The sequence below is a fragment of the Rhipicephalus microplus genome, chromosome 1, assembly GCF_043290135.1.
Source record: "Rhipicephalus microplus isolate Deutch F79 chromosome 1, USDA_Rmic, whole genome shotgun sequence".
Taxonomy (NCBI): domain Eukaryota; kingdom Metazoa; phylum Arthropoda; class Arachnida; order Ixodida; family Ixodidae; genus Rhipicephalus; species Rhipicephalus microplus.
This window is the reverse complement of record NC_134700.1, coordinates 57,231,054-57,249,846: the sequence shown is the minus strand read 5'-3', so window position 1 is coordinate 57,249,846 and position 18,793 is coordinate 57,231,054. Positions and strand designations below refer to the sequence as shown.

Genomic DNA, 18,793 nt, shown 5'->3' with positions numbered 1-18,793 from the left:
AGTTTGACCAGCTGGACACCCGTTCGAACTGTGCGCCAAGGAAGTTCGCCTGATCTTCCAAGCTGTCGCCATGTGTGTTTACGAGTGCAAGTGAGTGTACTTGTCGTCCTGCTACCCCATAAACCATGTTCCAGACTTTAGCCTCCTGTGTATATGAGTTGATCCCTGTTGAAAACTTGTGCCAACTTTCCCTTCTAGCCTGCCGACGCGTTCTCCAGTCTTGAGATTGTATTTTGTTAAAGCTGTCAAGGTTTTCTGCTGTTGACGAGTTCCACAGCAACCTCCATGCCCTGTTCTGCTCCTTTCGCGCATTTTGACATTCAATGTTCCACCATGGCACGCGTTGCTGGCCGGGCAGTCCAGATGTTTGTGGGATTCACTTGGATGCTGCGTCAGTAAGAAAAGCTGTGAAGTACTGCACAGGTTCATCTATGCCTAACCCGCATATGTCAGCCTAGCTTAAGTGAGTAATGTTATGAAATTGTTCCCAGTCGGCTTTGTTTACCAGCCATTTGGGAACATGTGGAGGACATTTATATAATGTTGGTGTACTCAAAACTAAAAGAAAATAGTTACTTCCATATAGATTATTTATGACTTTCCATTGGAGTAATGGTACAAGTGAAAGAGATGCGATAACTGAGGTCTATGGAGGAGTAAGTTTTGTTGGCAAGGTTATAATATGTTCCTTTTTCCTATTCAACAGAGAAGCACTTGATGAAAAAAGGAACTGTTCAATGAGACGACCTCGTGCATCACAGCGAGAATCACCCCACAGATCGCTATGTGCGTTCAGGTCCCCAAGGACCAGATAAGGTTCAGGTAATTCGTCTATTAAATAATGGAATGCACATTTTTCAAGACGGTGGTGCGGAGGTGTGTACAGAGAGGAGACAGTGACGAGTTTGTTTAGAATAACTGCTTGGACAGCCATGGCCTCGAGGGAAGTTTAAAGAGGTAATTGTGTACATGCTATCCCTTGACTAACTATAACAGCTACACCACCGAATAATGGCATGGCATCATTTTTATTTTTTCGGAAGATTACGTAGTTACATAAAAAGTTTGTGTTTGTTCCTTTTAAGTGCATCTCTTGTACACACAGAACTCTAGGATTGCGTTCACGGAGGAGTTCTTGTAAGCCATCAAGGTTTCGAAAAAGGCCTCGGATGTTCCACTGTAATATTTCTGTCTGCATATGAAAAAAGATGCTGCTGTGTGTACAGAAAGTATCCTGTGTCGAAGTGAACTTGTTAATTCAGGTGGCAGAACAGTTTTATTTTTCTTGGCACGCTCCAAGGAGCCGTGCCGCTCTTTCGGCACCAAGGGTACTGTTGTATCCATTGCCTACTCGGAGGCACTGGATGCCCGCACGTGCGAGATAGTGGTTCAGATTTTACGCCTCGCCTTGTGAGGTGAAGCCTTGAGACCAGAGGACCCTGGAGTCTTCGGTCTCGATTCCCTAGGAGGCGGAGTAGACTGAACTACTGCCGCCTTGGAGGCAGGTGCCCACAGCCGAGGGCCCACTTTGCGCTGGCCGAAGGAGTGGTGAGGGCTGGTGTTTGTTATCAAAGAAAACAGTACTGCACAAGCCAGACATTTGCAGTCTTGCTAGATGCTGAGCATGCTTCTTTGGTAATTCAATCAAACTGTTATTTGTTTAATGCTCCCTGTCACATGGTAAATATCACTCACACACCTGCATGTTCGAAACAATACATATTGATTTAATTATCCACTAAAGTTGCAAGTAGTGCCCGTGTTGTGTTTCTCTGTTTTTGAGATACACCATGACTATTAGCAATGTGGACGCAGCCATAGCCATAACACAACAAATAGAGCATGGCATGTGCAATGCACTGGATGTGGGGCTGGCTCCATTTGGCAGCAAATATTTGCAAGGCGAATGCCTTAGATGCTTCATCAAGCATGAAAATTTATTGGTATACCACGGTTGATGCAAACAATCATGATCACCAGATAACATAAACAAATGACATCACAGGCTCCCAAAACTTATGACATCATTGTACCTTAGTCAAATGTGGGCTAATCAGAGGCAGTGCAAAACCAAGTAAGGCACCTCCAATCCTTAAGGCAGTGGAGCACCAGTTTAAATGTAGAAAGTTTTTGAACGGTGATGGGGGATGATCAATACATTGACTGAGAAGACAGAGAAAATGACTTTCACCTTCCAGTCATTTCAAGTGAATGCATAGGGGACCCTGTTAGTTTTTTTAAAACTCTTACAATACTTCACTTTACAACTGTCACACCTCACTTTAAAAATACAATTAACTTTCTAAAGTTTCTCTGGCTTCACATATAGTACTAAGCATTGATCACTAATGCGATTGGACCAAAGCTTACGCCTACACAATCTTGCTTACATTTGCACATTAAAACATTTTTTAGAAAACTAAGTTCAGTCTATTGTGTCATTTTCTCAGCAGAATCCACTTGACTGAGATGAACGCCTACTTGAGTGAAATATGTAAACAGAAAAAGCTCTTTACCAACTTTGTCATCCTCAGTGGCATCCTTCAAGCGTTTGTCCAGATCCGCAAGGAATGCCTCAAGATGGCGTTTCTTCTGAGCAATGTCGAGTACTTTCTTTTCAATAGCACGCAGAAGAGGTTGTAGGGTTGCACGCAAGTCAACTCCTGTCTGCAGCTTGAACTCGTTGTGAAGCTTTGTGGAGGAAACGTAACACATAAACCTTGTTAGTTACAGCTGTACATTGTTCTAAAGAAGCAGGGTCAATTCTAAGGTTGCCCCTCACTCATAGTGGTCTGTGAATCGTTCTGTGTTTGGTGGTGGCTATTAACTCAAAGCAGTCAATATAATTGATGCTGCATATCAAACATACAACTGAATTGTACAAAATAAAGAGCTACCTGCTAGTCATGGCAGAAATGAGGAACTACTTCAATATGAATTATCATGTAATTTCGATTGCAGTAAACAAACCATTTTACGTAATCTGTGAACTGAATAAACCTACAGATAAGAAAATTAATGTCAGCTGGATTACTAAAATGAAAACAATATACTAAGAATCACCCTAGTATCTGTCAACCTTAGGTCATGCAAACAAGGACAGACTGTTGAACTGGCTTATCATATTTAGAGCTTTTTTTTTGTGAAGAAATATAAAAAGGAAACAAGGACACATCCAGGCTTAAAGAGGAAAATGAAGACATGTGCTGCTTTCAGCTGCGCTTAGTATGGGGAAGTGTACGTCTTAACTATCATGCACAGAAAAATATACAGGCGCTAACCACAAAATGATGCATGTACATCTGGGACGAGAACTCAAGAACTCCTGTCCAAAAGTGTGCAGTGCAAATAATGGCTCGTACACAGATTTTTATTCTTTTCAATAAAATATGTGCTGTCAGTGTAGTGAGGCCTAAGGTTACCACTTCTGCTGAGAAGTTACCGTAATTACTCGAATCTAACGCGCACCTTTTTTCCGGTTTAGCGAGTTCATAAATCGCATGCGCGTTAGAATCGAGCACGAACAAAAAAATTTCGGTCAATCTATTGCCATCGGCAAATCTAAAATGGCCGCCCCCTACGTGCGTCGGCATGGCGCGACGGCTATTTCTGCCTATGTGTTTCCCATGTACGGCACTTCGTACGTGTGCTGAGGAGTTCGTCATCTAGTAGTGCATTAGCATCGACGGCGTGGAAAGGCCGACTCCAAAAACTCGAGTGCTCCACGATGCCGCTTTTAAAAGAAAAGTCATCGCGTGTGCAGAAGCGGACGGAAATCGGGCCGCATCGCGGTCGTTCGGAGTTCCCGAAACGTGCGTGCGGGACCGGCGGAAACAAAAGCAGAAGATTGTCGACAGCAAAGCTTCTCGCAAAGGCTTCAGTGGACCACAACAGGGTCGGTTTCCGCAAATTAAAGAGCTGCTCGGCGAGTATGTGCTTGAGCAGCGAGCGGCACAGCGGCCCGTGACGACAGAACTGCTCCAAGTGCGGGCTATGCAATTAGTCTTAGAAAAAGGTCTAATGCGGAGCCAGTTTTAAGCGAGCAGGTGCTGGCTAACTAACTTTATGAAGAGGAAAGGCTTTTCCCTCCGAAGGGCAACATGCATATGCGAAAAGTTTTGCGGAGGAGTACGATGAAAAGCTTCACAGTTTTCAGAGGTTCGTCCTAAACTTGCGGCGCAACAACGGCTACCTGCTTGGGCAAATCGGGAATGCCGATCAGACGCCTCTTTATTTCAACATGCCTGGCACCACAACCGTCGAGAAGAAGGGGGTGAAGCAAGTTCGAGTGCTGACATCAGTCCACGGTAAAACTACAGTGACGGCAATGCTCTGTTACACGTCAGATGGGCACAAGCTTCGCCCGTACCTCATATTTGTATGGAAGACGCTCCCGAAAGGAGTCGTTTTTTCGAGTGGTGTGATCATGCGGGCCAGCGAGAAAAATGGGTGCGCGTTGCAATCGATGTCTTACATTTTTTTTTTTTTTCGCGGTGGAAATCGGGTGCGCGTTGCAATCGAGGGCGCGGTAGAATCGAGTAAATACGGTAAGTTGCTGTCTAATCCAACCTGACAAGCACGAACAGTAATGTATGTTATCAAATGCATACAATTGTCTTCTTTCTTAGTTACATTTCGCACATGCTCTCAGACAATATGACTCGTATAAAATTAGCTTGACCAACATACATATTGTCACGTGATCACAGAACGACCACAACGTCTGTTCACAGGAGCAGCACTGGACGTCGAGCCGAACCGAAGGTTAGAGCACGAGCACACACCAACCGTCCTCTTCTTCTTTGACACCATGGCACATACTCGCATTGGCGTGGCTAAACCTCGTTCCATGCCTGTGGCATCACCCCCCCTTCGAAAAAAAGTACCACCCCGATGACCAATGCCGATTAAAAGTTAAAGTAGTCGCGTACACGCACAAAGACGCGTGAAGAAGCAGTGTCAGGTGGCTCGGGGGTAGTGTGGCTTCATCCGTGACACATGAACAATGTCGGGCTGCTGGGAACATCGAGATCGCTGAGCTGTGTCTTCAAGCAGAATTTCGTAGTTGACATCTGTGAGGCGCCGTAGTACTCTATAGGGACCGAAGTAGCGGTGAAGTAACTTTTCCGAGTGGCCCCTTTTGCGAACGGAGATCCACAGCCAGACCAGATCACCGGGTTGGTAAATGACATGGCGATGACGTGAGTTGTACCTCTGCGAGTCGATTCGTTGTTGTTTTCGGATCCGCTTGAGTGCAAGCTGGCGGGCCGCGTCGGCGAGCCGGAGAAAGTCGTTCGCATCAGTAGTAATATCGGTCGTGTCAGGCAACAGCATGGCATCAAGCATCGTAATTGCTTCTCGGCCGTGAAGCAACCGGAATGGAGTGAAACCCGTAGTCTCTTGAACCGCAGTGTTGTAAGCGAACGTTACGTATGGCAAAATTGCATCCCAGTCCTTGTGATTAAGGTCGACGTACATAGATAGCATGTCAGCGAGCGTCTTGTTTAATCTCTCCGTCAGACCGTTGGATTGTGGATGGTATGCGGTTGTTTTGCGATGAGCTGTTCCACTAAGTCTCGTAACGTCTTGCATCAATTGGGCTGTAAAGGCTGTTCCACGGTCAGTGATAAGAACTGTTGGCGCTCCATGGCGGAGGACGATGTTGTTGATAAAAAAATACGCAACCTCATTGGCGGTGCCTCGTTGTAGGGCTTTCGTTTCGCAGTACCTCGTTAAATAGTCAGTAGCGACTACGATCCAGCGGTTGCCATCATGTGACTTCGGGAAGGGCCCAAGCAAGTCCATGCCGATTCGTTCAAACGGTTGTGACGGGGGTGCAATAGGATGTAATAAACCAGCAGGGCGCACAGGTGGGGCTTTACGGCGCTGGCAATGATTGCATGTTTTAACGTAATGCTTGACATCCTGGGTGAGCTTTGGCCAGTAGTAGCGAGTCCGAATCCGGGCAAGGGTACGTGCGAATCCTAGGTGGCCGGAGGAAGGCTCGTCGTGGCAGGCAGATAAAATGTCAGCACGTAGCCCTGGTGGAACGACGAGGAGGTACTCAGTCGCATAAGGTTCGAAGTTCTTTTTGTAGACGATGTCGTTGCGGAGACAAAATGACCCTGAACGTGCAAATGCCGATGGTGGATTCGAGCTGCGACCTTGAAGGTATTTGATAAGTTGTTGGATCTCTGAATCATTCCACTGTTGTTGGGCCAAGTCAGATTCACTGACTGCACAAAGAAAATGGCCATCGGTATCATCGTTCCTCGATGTCGTCGCGAGGGGTGCGCGCGAAAGGCAATCAGCATCAGTGTGCTTGCGGCCCGACTTGTAGACGACTGTAACCTCAAATTCTTGAAGGCGTAAGCTCCATCTCGCGAGGCGCCCTGAAGGGTCCTTGAGATTGGCCAGCCAACAGAGGGCATGATGGTCCGTAACTACTCTGAATGGACGGCCATACAGATACGGTCGGAACTTTGTTATCGCCCAAATAACAGCAAGACATTCCTTCTCCGTGGTCGAGTAGTTAGTTTCCGCAGATGACAAAATGCGGCTAGCATAAGCGATGGGACGTTCAGCGCCGTCTTGCCACTGGACGAGTACTGCACCAAGACCGATGTTGCTTGCGTCAGTGTGAAGTTCGGTGATGGCATCTTCATCAAAGTGCCCTAGTAAGGGTTCACTCTGAAGGCACTGCTGAAGCTGGGAAAAAGCGGCTCTCTGCTCTGGACCCCACACGAAAGGAGTATCCTCCTTCGTTAAACGGGTAAGGGGTTCAGCGATGTTGGCAAAGCTCTGGACAAAGCGCCTGTAGTAGGCGCAGAGACCCAAAAACCGGCGCAAATCCCGTTTGTTCGAAGGTGGAGGAAATGCAGCAACAGCCATGGTCTTTTCTGGGTCTGGTCTAATGCCATCGTGACTGATAAGGTGGCCGAGGAACTTTAGTTCTTCGTAGCCGAAATGACACTTCTCCGGTTTTAGAGATAGGCCTGCAGATCGAATAGCGACGAAGACGGACTGAAGTCGTTGTAAATGTTGCTCAAATGTTTTGGAAAAAACAACGACGTCGTCTAAATACACGAGGCAGGATTCCCACTTCAGACCGGACAGGACGGTGTCCATCATCCTTTGTAACGTTGCCGGTGCAGAGCACAATCCAAATGGTAACACTTTGAATTCATAGAGGCCATCGGGAGTTATGAATGCTGTTTTTTCCCTGTCACGTTCATCGACCTCGATCTGCCAGTAGCCGCTGCGTAAATCCATTGAGGAAAAATATCGGGCATGTCGAAGTCGATCCAGTGAGTCATCTATGCGTGGGAGAGGGTAGACGTCTCTCTTCGTCACTCTGTTGAGCTTCCGGTAATCGACGCAAAATCGAAGAGTGCCGTCTTTCTTTTTAACAAGTACGACGGGTGACGCCCATGGACTGTTCGAGGGTTGGATGACGTCGTCGTCGAGCATCTGTTTCACTTGAAAACGTATTGCCTCTTGTTCTTTCTGCGACACGCGGTAGGCGTGCTGTCATACAGGCCGTTCGGTAGGGTCCGTTATAATGCGGTGCTTCACGGTTGGGGTCTGCTTGATTTTGGAGGTGGACGCAAAGCAATCACTATACGTACGTAAAATCATGCGTATCTGCTGTTGCTGCGCACAGGATAGCTGGCAATTCACGTCAACCGTGCTGGCTATATCAGTGTTACCTTTGGCAGCAGTGGCAATCGGAGCGATAGTGGAACATTCTGCGTCATCGATGGCTTCAAAGTTCGTGATTGCTGTTCGCTTTGCTAAGTGTTGGTACTGGCCGCCGAAATTCGTGATCAGAAGCTGAGTCCTCCGATGTTTCAGTTTGACGACAGCACGCGCGACACAAATCTGCCGAGCCAAGAGCATCGAGAGGTTAGTTTCCGCGATGCCACTACTCTTGTTGTCACAGTCGCTCTCCACCGTTACGAACATACTGGCTCGCGGCGGCAGTGCGATGGTGTCGTCAGCAATTCGAAGTGTTGTGGTCGGCGCAACTGCATCCTTTCGTAGGGCTGTATGGTCGTTAGATAACGTTATGAGCAGGTCGCGAAGGTTAATAATGGCTCCATGCTCGCGGAGAAAATCCATTCCGAGAATCAGGTTTTGGGAGCATTCGGGCAATACAACGAAGGAAACAATGTACGTCGACTCACGAATTCGGAGGCGGGCAGTGCACATTCCTAGCGGTGTCAATAGGTGACCTCCCGCAGTCCGGAGGTTGGTTCCATGTCCCCAAGGTGTCGTTACCTTTCTTAGCTGTGCAGCGAGGTCAGCGCTTATAACAGAATAATCGGCACCCGTATCTACCAGAGCGGTCAGCGGGTGGTTGTCGACAATAACAGAGATATGAGCAGAGACCTGTTTGTCGTCGATGGCGCACGTCGGTGAAAGAATGTCGTCGGATGTCGGCAGGCAAATCGGGGGAGGGTCTTGTAACGGTCGATCAACAGCGGCCTCACCCCCAGAGGTCGCTGTTCTTAGTTTCCCCGGCGCGGGCTTGTGGATCTAGGTGATCTTCCTGCAAGGACGTCCGCAAAGGTTGATTGTTGGCCAGGTGACGTGGAACGCCGTGGAGATGGTGAGCGGGATTGGCGACGCGGAAGGGTTGAGGATCGTTGGCTTGCCAAGTATTCGGCGATAGCACGGGGCCGCTCACCATCTCTGGGTCGACGAGCATCCCGACGAAAGCCGGGAAGACCCATGTGCCTGTAGGCGCACTCACGGTAGATGTGACCTGGTTCACCACAGTGATAACATAGAGGCCGGTTGTCGGGAGCACGCCATACACTGGATTTCCGTGTAAGGGGTGGGTTGCCGTACTGCGGTGGTCCCGAGTAGAACGACGGTGCCGTCTGCAGGGTGGACGGACGGGACGGATAGCCAACAGCCGGTGCAGGAGTACGCAGTGCTTCCGCGTACGTTAATAGCGGAGCTTCGGCTGGACGCGGGGCCATCATGGGTTGGACTTCGGCTGCACGCAGAGTCGTCATGGGGTGCACCAGCTGCCGTACCTCTTCGCGAACGACATCCGTTAAAGCAGCAACATGGGGCGGAGAAGACACCACGTGCAGCTTTTGAAGCTCCTCGCGCACAATACTGCGCACGAGCTCCGTCAGGTCTTTTACAGTCGTGACGTCAGGTGTTTGTAGGACCGACGACACTGACGAAAGACTGCCAGGACGTTCATACTGGTACGAACGCTGCCTTAGCATTCTCTCCATTGTCGTGGCTTCGCGAAGGAAATCCTCTACAGTGCCGGGAGGGTTCCGCACTAGTCCCGCGAACAGCTGCTCCTTCACTCCCCGCATTAGGAGGCGCACCTTCTTTTCTTCCGTCATTGAAGAGTCGGCTCGCCTGAACAGCCGCGTCATGTCCTCAACGAACATGGCAACACTCTCGTTCGGACGCTGGTTTCGGGAATTGAGGAGCCGTTCCGCTTGCTCCTTTCGGTCAGAGCTTCGGAAAGTATTTCGCAACTGGTTGCAAAACTCTGGCCAGGTTGTCATAGTGGCTTCATGGTTTTCGAACCAAGTGCGCGCAGAGTCCTCGAGATAAAAGTAGACGTACCGAAGCTTTCGCTGCTCGTTCCACTCGTTGACGCTGCCGCAACGGTTGTAGTCGTCAAGCCAGTCGTCGACGTCCTCATAAGGGTCACCGTGGAACGGCTTCGGAGTACGCGGGACGTTGAAGAACCATGGAGGAGGCAGCGTTGATGTTTCTTGGGTTTGCGTTCCCGCACTAGCCATAGTACTGCCGAGTTGAGGAAATGGTCCGAATTCAGGAGGTAGGCCTAGTTGTCGCCTGCTACGCCGTAGGTCAGCTGGTTCTTCCAAGTCGCGGCTAGTGTCGGGACCTTGCTGCTGATTGCAGTGCATACAACACTACCCAGCACCTCCACCAGAAAATGTCACGTGATCACAGAACGACCACAACGTCTGTTCACAGGAGCAGCACTGGACGTCGAGCCGAACCGAACGTTAGAGCACGAGCACACACCAACCGTCCTCTTCTTCTTTGACACCATGGCACATACTCGCATTGGCGTGGCTAAACCTCGTTCCATGCCTGTGGCAATATTACCACAAGTTAGGAAGATGAATTAATCCACCACACTTGAACGCAATCTGAAAGGCTTCTCATGTCTTGTGCCATGTCGGTCCAACTGAACAATGCATGAGTCACTGTGTCCGGAATAAAGAGGGAAACTGCGCACATTTGGTAGCATATACATCACTGTTTGGGCTTATAAGGTTATTGGACAGACAGGAACTAACATTCTAGGCAGAACTGGTAAACCTAGGTCTATATTAATTAGTTCTGTACATTTGTTTTTATTGAAAAGAACTAAAGCCTTTTTTGCAAGTGCGTTATCATTGCACTGCACACCTGAAGAAATGTATTCTTGAATGCTTGTTGTCTGTGATGTACATGAATCATCCTGTCACAGTGTTTACATTATCTTCGAATCCGAACCATCTTTTGTGCATGAATGACAAATTGTATACGTATGTGGAACCATTCCTAGTATTTAACAGCTGGAAGTGGCACTTAGCTGTTTTCATTTTATTTCATGTCTGTCTCCTAGATCAGCTAGACTATTTAAAGTGTGCAGCAACACGACAGAGTGCACAATTTGCATATTGTCTACCTTTCTGGAGGTTTGCAAGTCCAGCTGACCTTTGAGACCATGAATTATCTATATATATACGTTGTAGACAATACATCAAAATGCATCATACAGAGCTATTCATTCAATATTGCAATGTGTGTTATGCACTACAAGAACAACATTCTCTCTGTACTTCTAAAATTTCAATTATAGGGTGCAAAAGGGGTCACAAACCACCCCTCGTGCTTAGTGAATAAAAAAAATTGCCCGCAGCTTCCCTCGGGGGAACACTGAGGAGGATGCGGAGCATATAATTGGTTAACGGGGTGTTAAAGTGCGACTTACTTGGGTCGATGGCTAAATTGGTTAACGTGGTTGTGAAATGGGGTGTTAAATTGCGACTTACTTGGGTCGCTGGCTAAATTGGTTAACGTGGTTGTAGGAGGGGTGTTAAATGAGTGAACACGTACGACACGTATGCGAAAGGGCGGTGTTTATTTATTGCGACGAACTTTGAGCACGATGGCTTTTAGATGCCACTTTGGCCGGCGCTGGTCGAAGGGACGTCGATCATTGCGACCTCGGACGTCGACGCGCTGTACAAACCAACCGACGAGCAGCAACTGAGCGAGCGAGCACCGACCTTGAGTATATATACAGCGCGACGGCGCATGCACTGTCAGCTGTCGAATGTTCGAGAAGGGGAAGAAGCGCAACGGCGCATGCGCGCGCGTCAGCTGCCGATGTTCTCGAAGCGCGACGGCGCATGCGCGCGCGTCAGCTGCCGATGTTCTCGAAGCGTGACGGCGCATGCGCGCAACATTATACAGCTAGCGAATGTTCGTGAAGAGGAGAAGCGCACGCGGTGTGTAGAGGAGGAAGTGTGCACAGATGGTGGAGGAGTGAAGCGCGCGCGGTGTGTAGAGGAGGAAGGGATGCACAGATGGTGGAAGAAGGAGGAGGAAGCTTGCGGACGGCGCCGCACTACAAGCCTCGAGTATTAGATGCTCCGCATCTAAAACATCCTGCAGAAAGCATACACTACTATGTACAGCTCAGCCACTTTTTGCGGTCGTGCATTGCAAGAATAGTTAACAAGCGGAACAAGTGCCACAGGGTGCCACTGTCTGTCGGCACCACAGTCTGCTAACATTGCGTAGTAGCCACACTAGCCCCACAGAAATCACTACAGCAGAGAATGATTGCGTATCGTCATGCACTCAAAGTCATAACGTGCATTGACATAACTTTTTTCTCTAATGATAACCCTCCCTATGTAGCTTGAACAGTGCTCTTTGAAAGAAGAGAGCACCGAAAAAGCTAAAAGTAATCGATTGATTGTATTCCTTTCTTTGTTCTTGAACACTTAAAGAAATTTCGGGGCAATTAATACATAAAGCATTAAGGCTTGGTCCTCGGGTAACTCAAAGCTATTTTCACAAAGTGGTACAGAACCCCTTTAATGATGGGCAAATTACACAAGATTGTTATATTTAGCCCCTGGTTTAATAACAACTGGTCTCCTTCTGATGGCAGGCTTACCCTTCTAAGCAACTGACAAAGTTTGCCTACCTAGAATTTTCTAACACACATTTATTAAGGCACACCATGCTCTTATTATTTAGCTACACCTAATGGCTGCCAGGATTTAGGCACATGTGCAAAAATAATGCATAGGTGCCCTTGAACGTACTTGAAACTTATGAAGAAGACAAGGTAGTGATAAGAAAAAAAAAATGAGTGAGCTGGATGATATTCACGATTAACAATGAAAAATATTGTGAACAGACGAGAGGAGAGCTCATGCTTCTTCTTTCTGTCGTTGTTTAGCACCCTGAATCAAGAACAAGGCACTTAATTTTTAACTCTTTGAGGGTCAAAAAAGAACATGTATGTCATTGTCTGTATGCTTAAAATGCACGCCTTTTTCATTCATTTCTCTTGCTTTGCATGCACTGCTGCACTGCAGGACTGCATGAAGTTTATCACTCCCATCGACGTCACTCCATTTTTATGCTTTACTACAGCGGAGTGCCAGCTAGTTTTAGTTTATATCTTTGGTCGGCCCTAGCTTGTTGGGTCCAGAAAACCGTCAGAATTTTAGTTTAGAATTTTTCGAAAGGTTTATTATTTTCACGTTTATTGCACCCCAGTACACGATTACACTTCTTTCCGTGCAGGCGCTGATTGACACAAGCGACACTGCTGTGGTTGTTTCCTGCTTCAGGCACTCACAAAAAACTGCTTTCATCTCAATGGTGATAAGATGAAGATTTACTGTAGGCTTTAGACTTGTTTCTGTTCTCCTAATCCACATACAATCACACAGATTTTTTTCTGTGCACTCAGCTGTGCAGTTTGCTTTTGCTACAGAAATGCACGCTGGTTGCTCTGCCTTCAGCGAGTCTAGTGGCGATTCCTACAAATCAACGCTGGACTGCTGAATCATAATATGATTCAGTAAATATTAGCTCATCATAAAGGAGTTACTTATGAATTAAGAATCGTATGTTGATGAATGAACAACATCTCAAAAGCATTCACGCTTTGGCAATGCTGACTGGACCACAGCGGCTTCCCCTGCCCCACATATTTCCACTTCTTGCCACTTCGTCCACTTATTTTTATGTCTGCGAACAGCACAATGTTTTTTTTTATCAGAAGTCTTTTATAGGAATCAATCTTGCTGTAACAAATGAACTAGCATAGATATGTAATAACACAAATGATTTCTTATGCCCCATCGATCACCCAAAAATATTATATACAATTTTTTGCCCAATAATTTCGTCTGAAGAATTTAATTCAGCAATTAAAAATACACATTCTCAAGAGGCATTACACAAAAGAAATCTACCCTCAAAGAGTTAAACGTCATTATACTGTCTGGCATTACATGTGCTTACATCAGCATGTTACATGGCAATAGTGGACTAACTGGACAAGGCTACAAGAAAACTAAATAGCCACTGCTCAAGATGCGTTTCCCACTGCTCCTGAGTTGGCAGATAAGTATATCCACAGGTGACTGAATGAGCACTTTCGAAAGCATCTAAGCCAACAGAGAGCATCCAAAATGGACATCTCATATCTTTCAATTTAGACCAGAAGGAGAGCACATCACAATATTTGAGTATGATGGAGAATAATTGAAATATTCAATAGGTGTCAATTGTGTCCTCTTTTTTTTTTCTAGCAGGCACAGCGCTTTATTACTTTTTCCCCTTGTTATGAAAGTGCCACGAAAAACCTTGTTAGGCCCATTCCAAAGCAACCGCAGCATTATTTGAAGGGCACACCATTATTAGTCGAGAAGGTCTCCCTTGCATTCACTCACCTTCCAGCCAACTGTATCACTATTTTGGCTGGTTTGTTGACAAGAAATGCAAAAGGAACGACAGCTTAAGGAAACACCACGAACTGCACAAATGCACATACTGCTGAAAGCATAATGAATGCTAAGATTTCAGTCTAAATACCATTGAAGCTATCAAAGCACACTGTGACCTTGATGCACATGTGTGCATCAAGGTCACTTCAAGGCCACTAGCACAAATTTGGAATGATTTCTTGTCGTACCAATTACTGTTCCAATAGTTTTATTCTGTGCACATCCCAGGACTAGAGCTGCCCTCCCTGAACTATCGCTGTAATTGAAGAGGGCAAACTTTTAAAACAGCATTAGCTAATACTGTAGTCTTCAGATCCTAAGAACTTTGAACTTCTAAATTTTCTTTCTAGTGTACATGCAAATTCAGGTTTTAGCCTTCCCTGGTTGACAACTGAGTGCATTTCAAACAATGCTGCACCCTATCAAAACTTCAACAACAGATGGAAAGGTAACATGTACTGAGCATTAATAGGGCCCACTATCAGAACAATTCAGCATTATGCTATGAGGAGGAAAATGTATATGCTAAGCAAGAATACCCCAAAACCCCAATAAAGAAAGATGTCACTAATAATTACCATGGAGCTCAATTTCAGAGCTGGATATTCATCCGTGATAGCCTGTATGGATGGGCACCCATTTTCTATCCAGTTTCTTCTAGCAACAAATGTCCGTAACATGCGGTCAGTGACATAAGAAAGGTCCGGCTTAGTTTTTGCAAGTTCTGTTTTCATCGATGCAATGTGGCTCTCAACACCGCTTTCATCTTCACCGCCCCACACTTCAGTAACCTATAAGAGGAATAAATCATTTAGCCAATCATTTTTTTCAGTAAAATAACTTGATACACGACAAAGTCAGGCATTTAGAGCTTACAGTGGTTGGTCTTGTCACCCTTTTTAGAACTGGCTCATGAATTGTCATCGTGCCATCTGAGCGATGCTTTTTGGTAGGCACTATTTCCCCGCGGTGGATCCTCATCTTTCTTCGCTCATATTTTCCTTTGAAGCGCAAGGCCTCTCTCCAAGAATCCTGGAATTGTTTAAAAATTTGACAGTTTATTATACCACAAAATAAGAATGCCATGCTGATTTTAAATTTCATGAAAGCTAGAAGCTGATAAATCTGACACTTTGAATAGCCTCAAGTTTAAACATTTTAGATCAATAAGACTAAATGTATAAATATTTAGAGACATGCACTGCACTGCTTTCTGCACCTTAATTATAAATATGTTTCATTTTTTGTGAAACAAAACCAAAGCTAGTGCACAAGCACAATATGCTACAGAACCATCACATTCAAATACATGAACTCAAGTTATCCCTTGACATGCATCACCAACATCACTACAACCAAAGTTAGGCACCTGTATATTTGCTAGCTAATCTAAAAATGCATGTGCTTGCAGCACCAGCAACCACACAGTTATTGCAGAGGATTCACACTCTTCTAAATGCAGTACAACAGGACATTGATTATTTTGAAATATCAAAGTCCTGGCTCTGGCATAGTATGTACTAGTAGGAAAGAACTGCCAGAAAGATTAGCTCTGAGAGCAGTTGTTCATAATGCTGTATGTCGTTCATACAGACATCCTTTAAAAATGTTGCATTGATCGCAGTGCCTCTGTCTTCAATGCCTTCAGAACATTATTATGATTGCCAAACACTAAGCAACTGAGAATTTTCGCATACAAAAAGCTGACCGACCATCTTGAGTTGGCCAGAATTTACATGTGCTGATGACTAGCTGCATGTTCATGAAAGCCTGCACGCTAACCCATTACAACTGCCACCACACAGGGCTTACTCCCCTATATGCCCCCAGCCATTTTCAATTTCCTTCTGCTACAATGCATGCCCTCATTTACCATACTGTACTGACATATATTAAACTATGCTCTTTCTAACATGGCATTGCCTGCACTAGTGTGATGTACCACAATAGCTAGGTCTATGGCTGCTTTGTTCAAACAAGGGCGTTCTCCCTAGTTTCATATATATATTAGAAAAAAAAAATTTTAGTCCTTATGGAATTGGAATTTCCAATGTTGTAATTTTTATGGCCAGGGTACAAATCTATGCAACAAAATGCTCGTACAGAGCAATCACTAAGCCGTAAATTTTGAAATAAATTTAGTTTTTCATCACTAACTGAAACAGTGAAGCAATGTAATAATGACTCTTCGTATATCCATGCCAAGTTCTACTAAGAGTGCAATAGTTTATATAAATAGTCATTCCTCTGATATAAACAAGAAAATATTACAATGAACGAATAGGAATAAATTCCTTTAACTTACATATCCTGTTCCGGTGCAGTCAGCCAAGTTTGGGAATTTTCGCACGAGTGCTTTGGCTGCTTCTTCATACAGCTTCCCAGGATGCCTAAAAAAGAACATTTTGGAGGAATGCTCAGCAGCTAGAAAGAAACAAGAGCTCAAATACAGAACAATAAGAAAAAAAAAAGGAAATGGCACTTTGTTGTACAGTTGGACACAACCTCACAAATACAACAGACAAGTAAGGCAAGAAATATTACTGTTGTTTTGAAACCAGCAGTATATAAATATAGTGCCATTCTAATCACTTAAAGTGAACAGAAAAACGTCTTTGACGTTATTAGGACTAAAATCCATAACCTTTTAATTATGGGCTCGAAGATCTATCAATTGGCAGAACATTAGACCCATTATTCAGAGGTTGTGGCTTAGGGTCCCACAAAGGACAAAGATGTTTTTTTTTTTTACCACATCTATTAGCTTCAATTTCTCATATAATCAATACACTACTGCTACAAAAGAAACAAATGATGTCCCCTGTGCTTTCCTTGGTTTACTTGTCTGTTGTACTCATTAGGTTGTGTCTAGAAAAATGAACATGTGCCTGAAACAATTCACCTTTTTTTTTTTTCACATTGTATTCTGTAGATGCTCTAAATATAGCATTACTGCAAATTACAAGGAAGGCACTCAGAATATAACTAGACTTGAAATCCAGTGTACTGTACAGATACAGCAAGTGGCCTTCACATGCACATGCAGAAAGTCGCACAAATGTTTCGGTTATTTGAGATAGCGGAAAACAACACCAATATAATACACTACTTTGTTTACCAGCACTATAAAGCGATTTCATAAGAAAAATTTTGATTGCATTTTTCACCTAATCAGTGGTGGGATTGGCCAGAGCCATTTTGCCATAGCTCCTGGATTAACTAGAATCTTTGGAGCAGTGCATAACAACCATTTGGAGCAGTTACTTGCCTTAGATCTTCATATGCAAATATTTGACTCAAAGCCATAGAAGCTGCAACACACGTCAAACGAAATTCCTTTATGCACGCATGCATGTTCACATGTAGTACTCCCGAACATGAAATTAGGTCCCTGCTCTATATCTCTGCAGTCATCCCCAAGTTTAAGTCCAGTCAGCCCAAGCCACTTAGCACTTTCAGGAACTCACTTGGTATTTGTAAATGACCGGCTTTTCCTGATGCCAAGCTGTCTAAGTTTTCCATGGACTCAATTTACTTTCTAAAAATTAAAGCTTCCCATTAGTGGTACCAAGCCTGACAAAAGTGCGAAGCTGGGCAGCCTATTTTATTTCTTTTCAGTTTTCTTTTTAATTTCTTATTTCATTTTTTCTTTCTCTTTATTTTAGATTTTCTTCCTTTCTCCTTTTGTGTTTCTCATTTGCTCTCTTTTTTTTTATTTCTTATGTGTTGTTGCCTGCGTTACGCCAAGTCATGACAGCATTTGTGTTGTCGCCACAATCCTTGTGAGCAGTCTTTCCAAGCAGACCTCTACAACAGAAAGAAAGGGTAGACTTGCACAGGCATACAAAGGCTGCCACGGCAGTGCATTTATTATTTTTTTTTAGGGGGGGGGGGTAGTGATGCATATTTATTTTTTGGGGTGGGGGGGTAGTGACACTTATTTATCTTGAAGATTATAGCAGCATACAGGAAGCCTTCGTTAAAAAGTGTTATCGATGCAGTGCTCATATGAGCACAGTTTTGTGTGCTTACATAGACAGCTATGTTTACATGAAAACCACTCTGGGTTCCTCCTCACTCGGCATTCTCTGAAACTGAAGTAAAAACTCGGCACTATAAAACGTTCTTTTAATAAATAGGCATTGCAAGTTCAAGCAAACACCATTTACAGCCGTGATAAGTAGGTCGTTAGCTATTTGTTAGACAAAAAAAAAAATGAGATGCAAAACCTTATATCAGTGCTCTCTTAGGACGTCCTACTTTTTTATCAAGAGAGTGCTTAACCCTATGAGACGCTATGTACACAATTGTGTAAACCACTAGTTTTTGCTACTTGCATCAAGTAGAGGCTAAGAAAGAGCAAGATATATATAGTACTTCAGATGAATTAAACCTCCCGCATAATAAATTTGTCATCATTAAATATCATTTTGCAGTGTACTGTAGCACAAGATCACTTTTGTGAAGGCAAGAACATTCAACAAGTTGTGCAACATGCCACTTTCTGCAAGCCCAATATGAAAGCAGAATTTTTTTTGCTCCAAATGGCCATGACCAAAAATTAATTTGAACTATGTAATATTCCTAGGCTGAGATTCGGTTTTGTTTATGACAAAAGTATTTATTAATTACTTCAGAGTAAACATATGAATTTACAAATTAATTAAGCCAAGTATATATAGTAACATAGATTCAATTAGCTCATTATTCTTGTTTCAATGCAATATTGAGTGCCTTGAAGTAATGTAGTGATTTGACAC

At 44.7% G+C, this 18,793-nt stretch overlaps 1 protein-coding gene across 2 annotated transcripts in view; it reads right to left on the bottom strand.

Annotated features, from left to right (window-relative positions):
- Positions 1–18,793, bottom strand: part of LOC119178784 (sterile alpha motif domain-containing protein 3) — a 61,839-nt gene that overhangs the window by 6,982 nt on the left and 36,064 nt on the right. For both annotated transcript variants that reach the window (XM_075871792.1, XM_075871850.1), the window contains exons 4-7: positions 16,339–16,423; positions 14,910–15,065; positions 14,612–14,824; positions 2,517–2,691 (exon numbers count right to left, since the gene is read on the bottom strand). In XM_075871792.1, the coding sequence (XP_075727907.1) occupies positions 2,517–2,691; positions 14,612–14,824; positions 14,910–15,065; positions 16,339–16,423 (629 nt within the window). The remainder of the gene's footprint in view (positions 1–2,516; positions 2,692–14,611; positions 14,825–14,909; positions 15,066–16,338; positions 16,424–18,793) is intronic.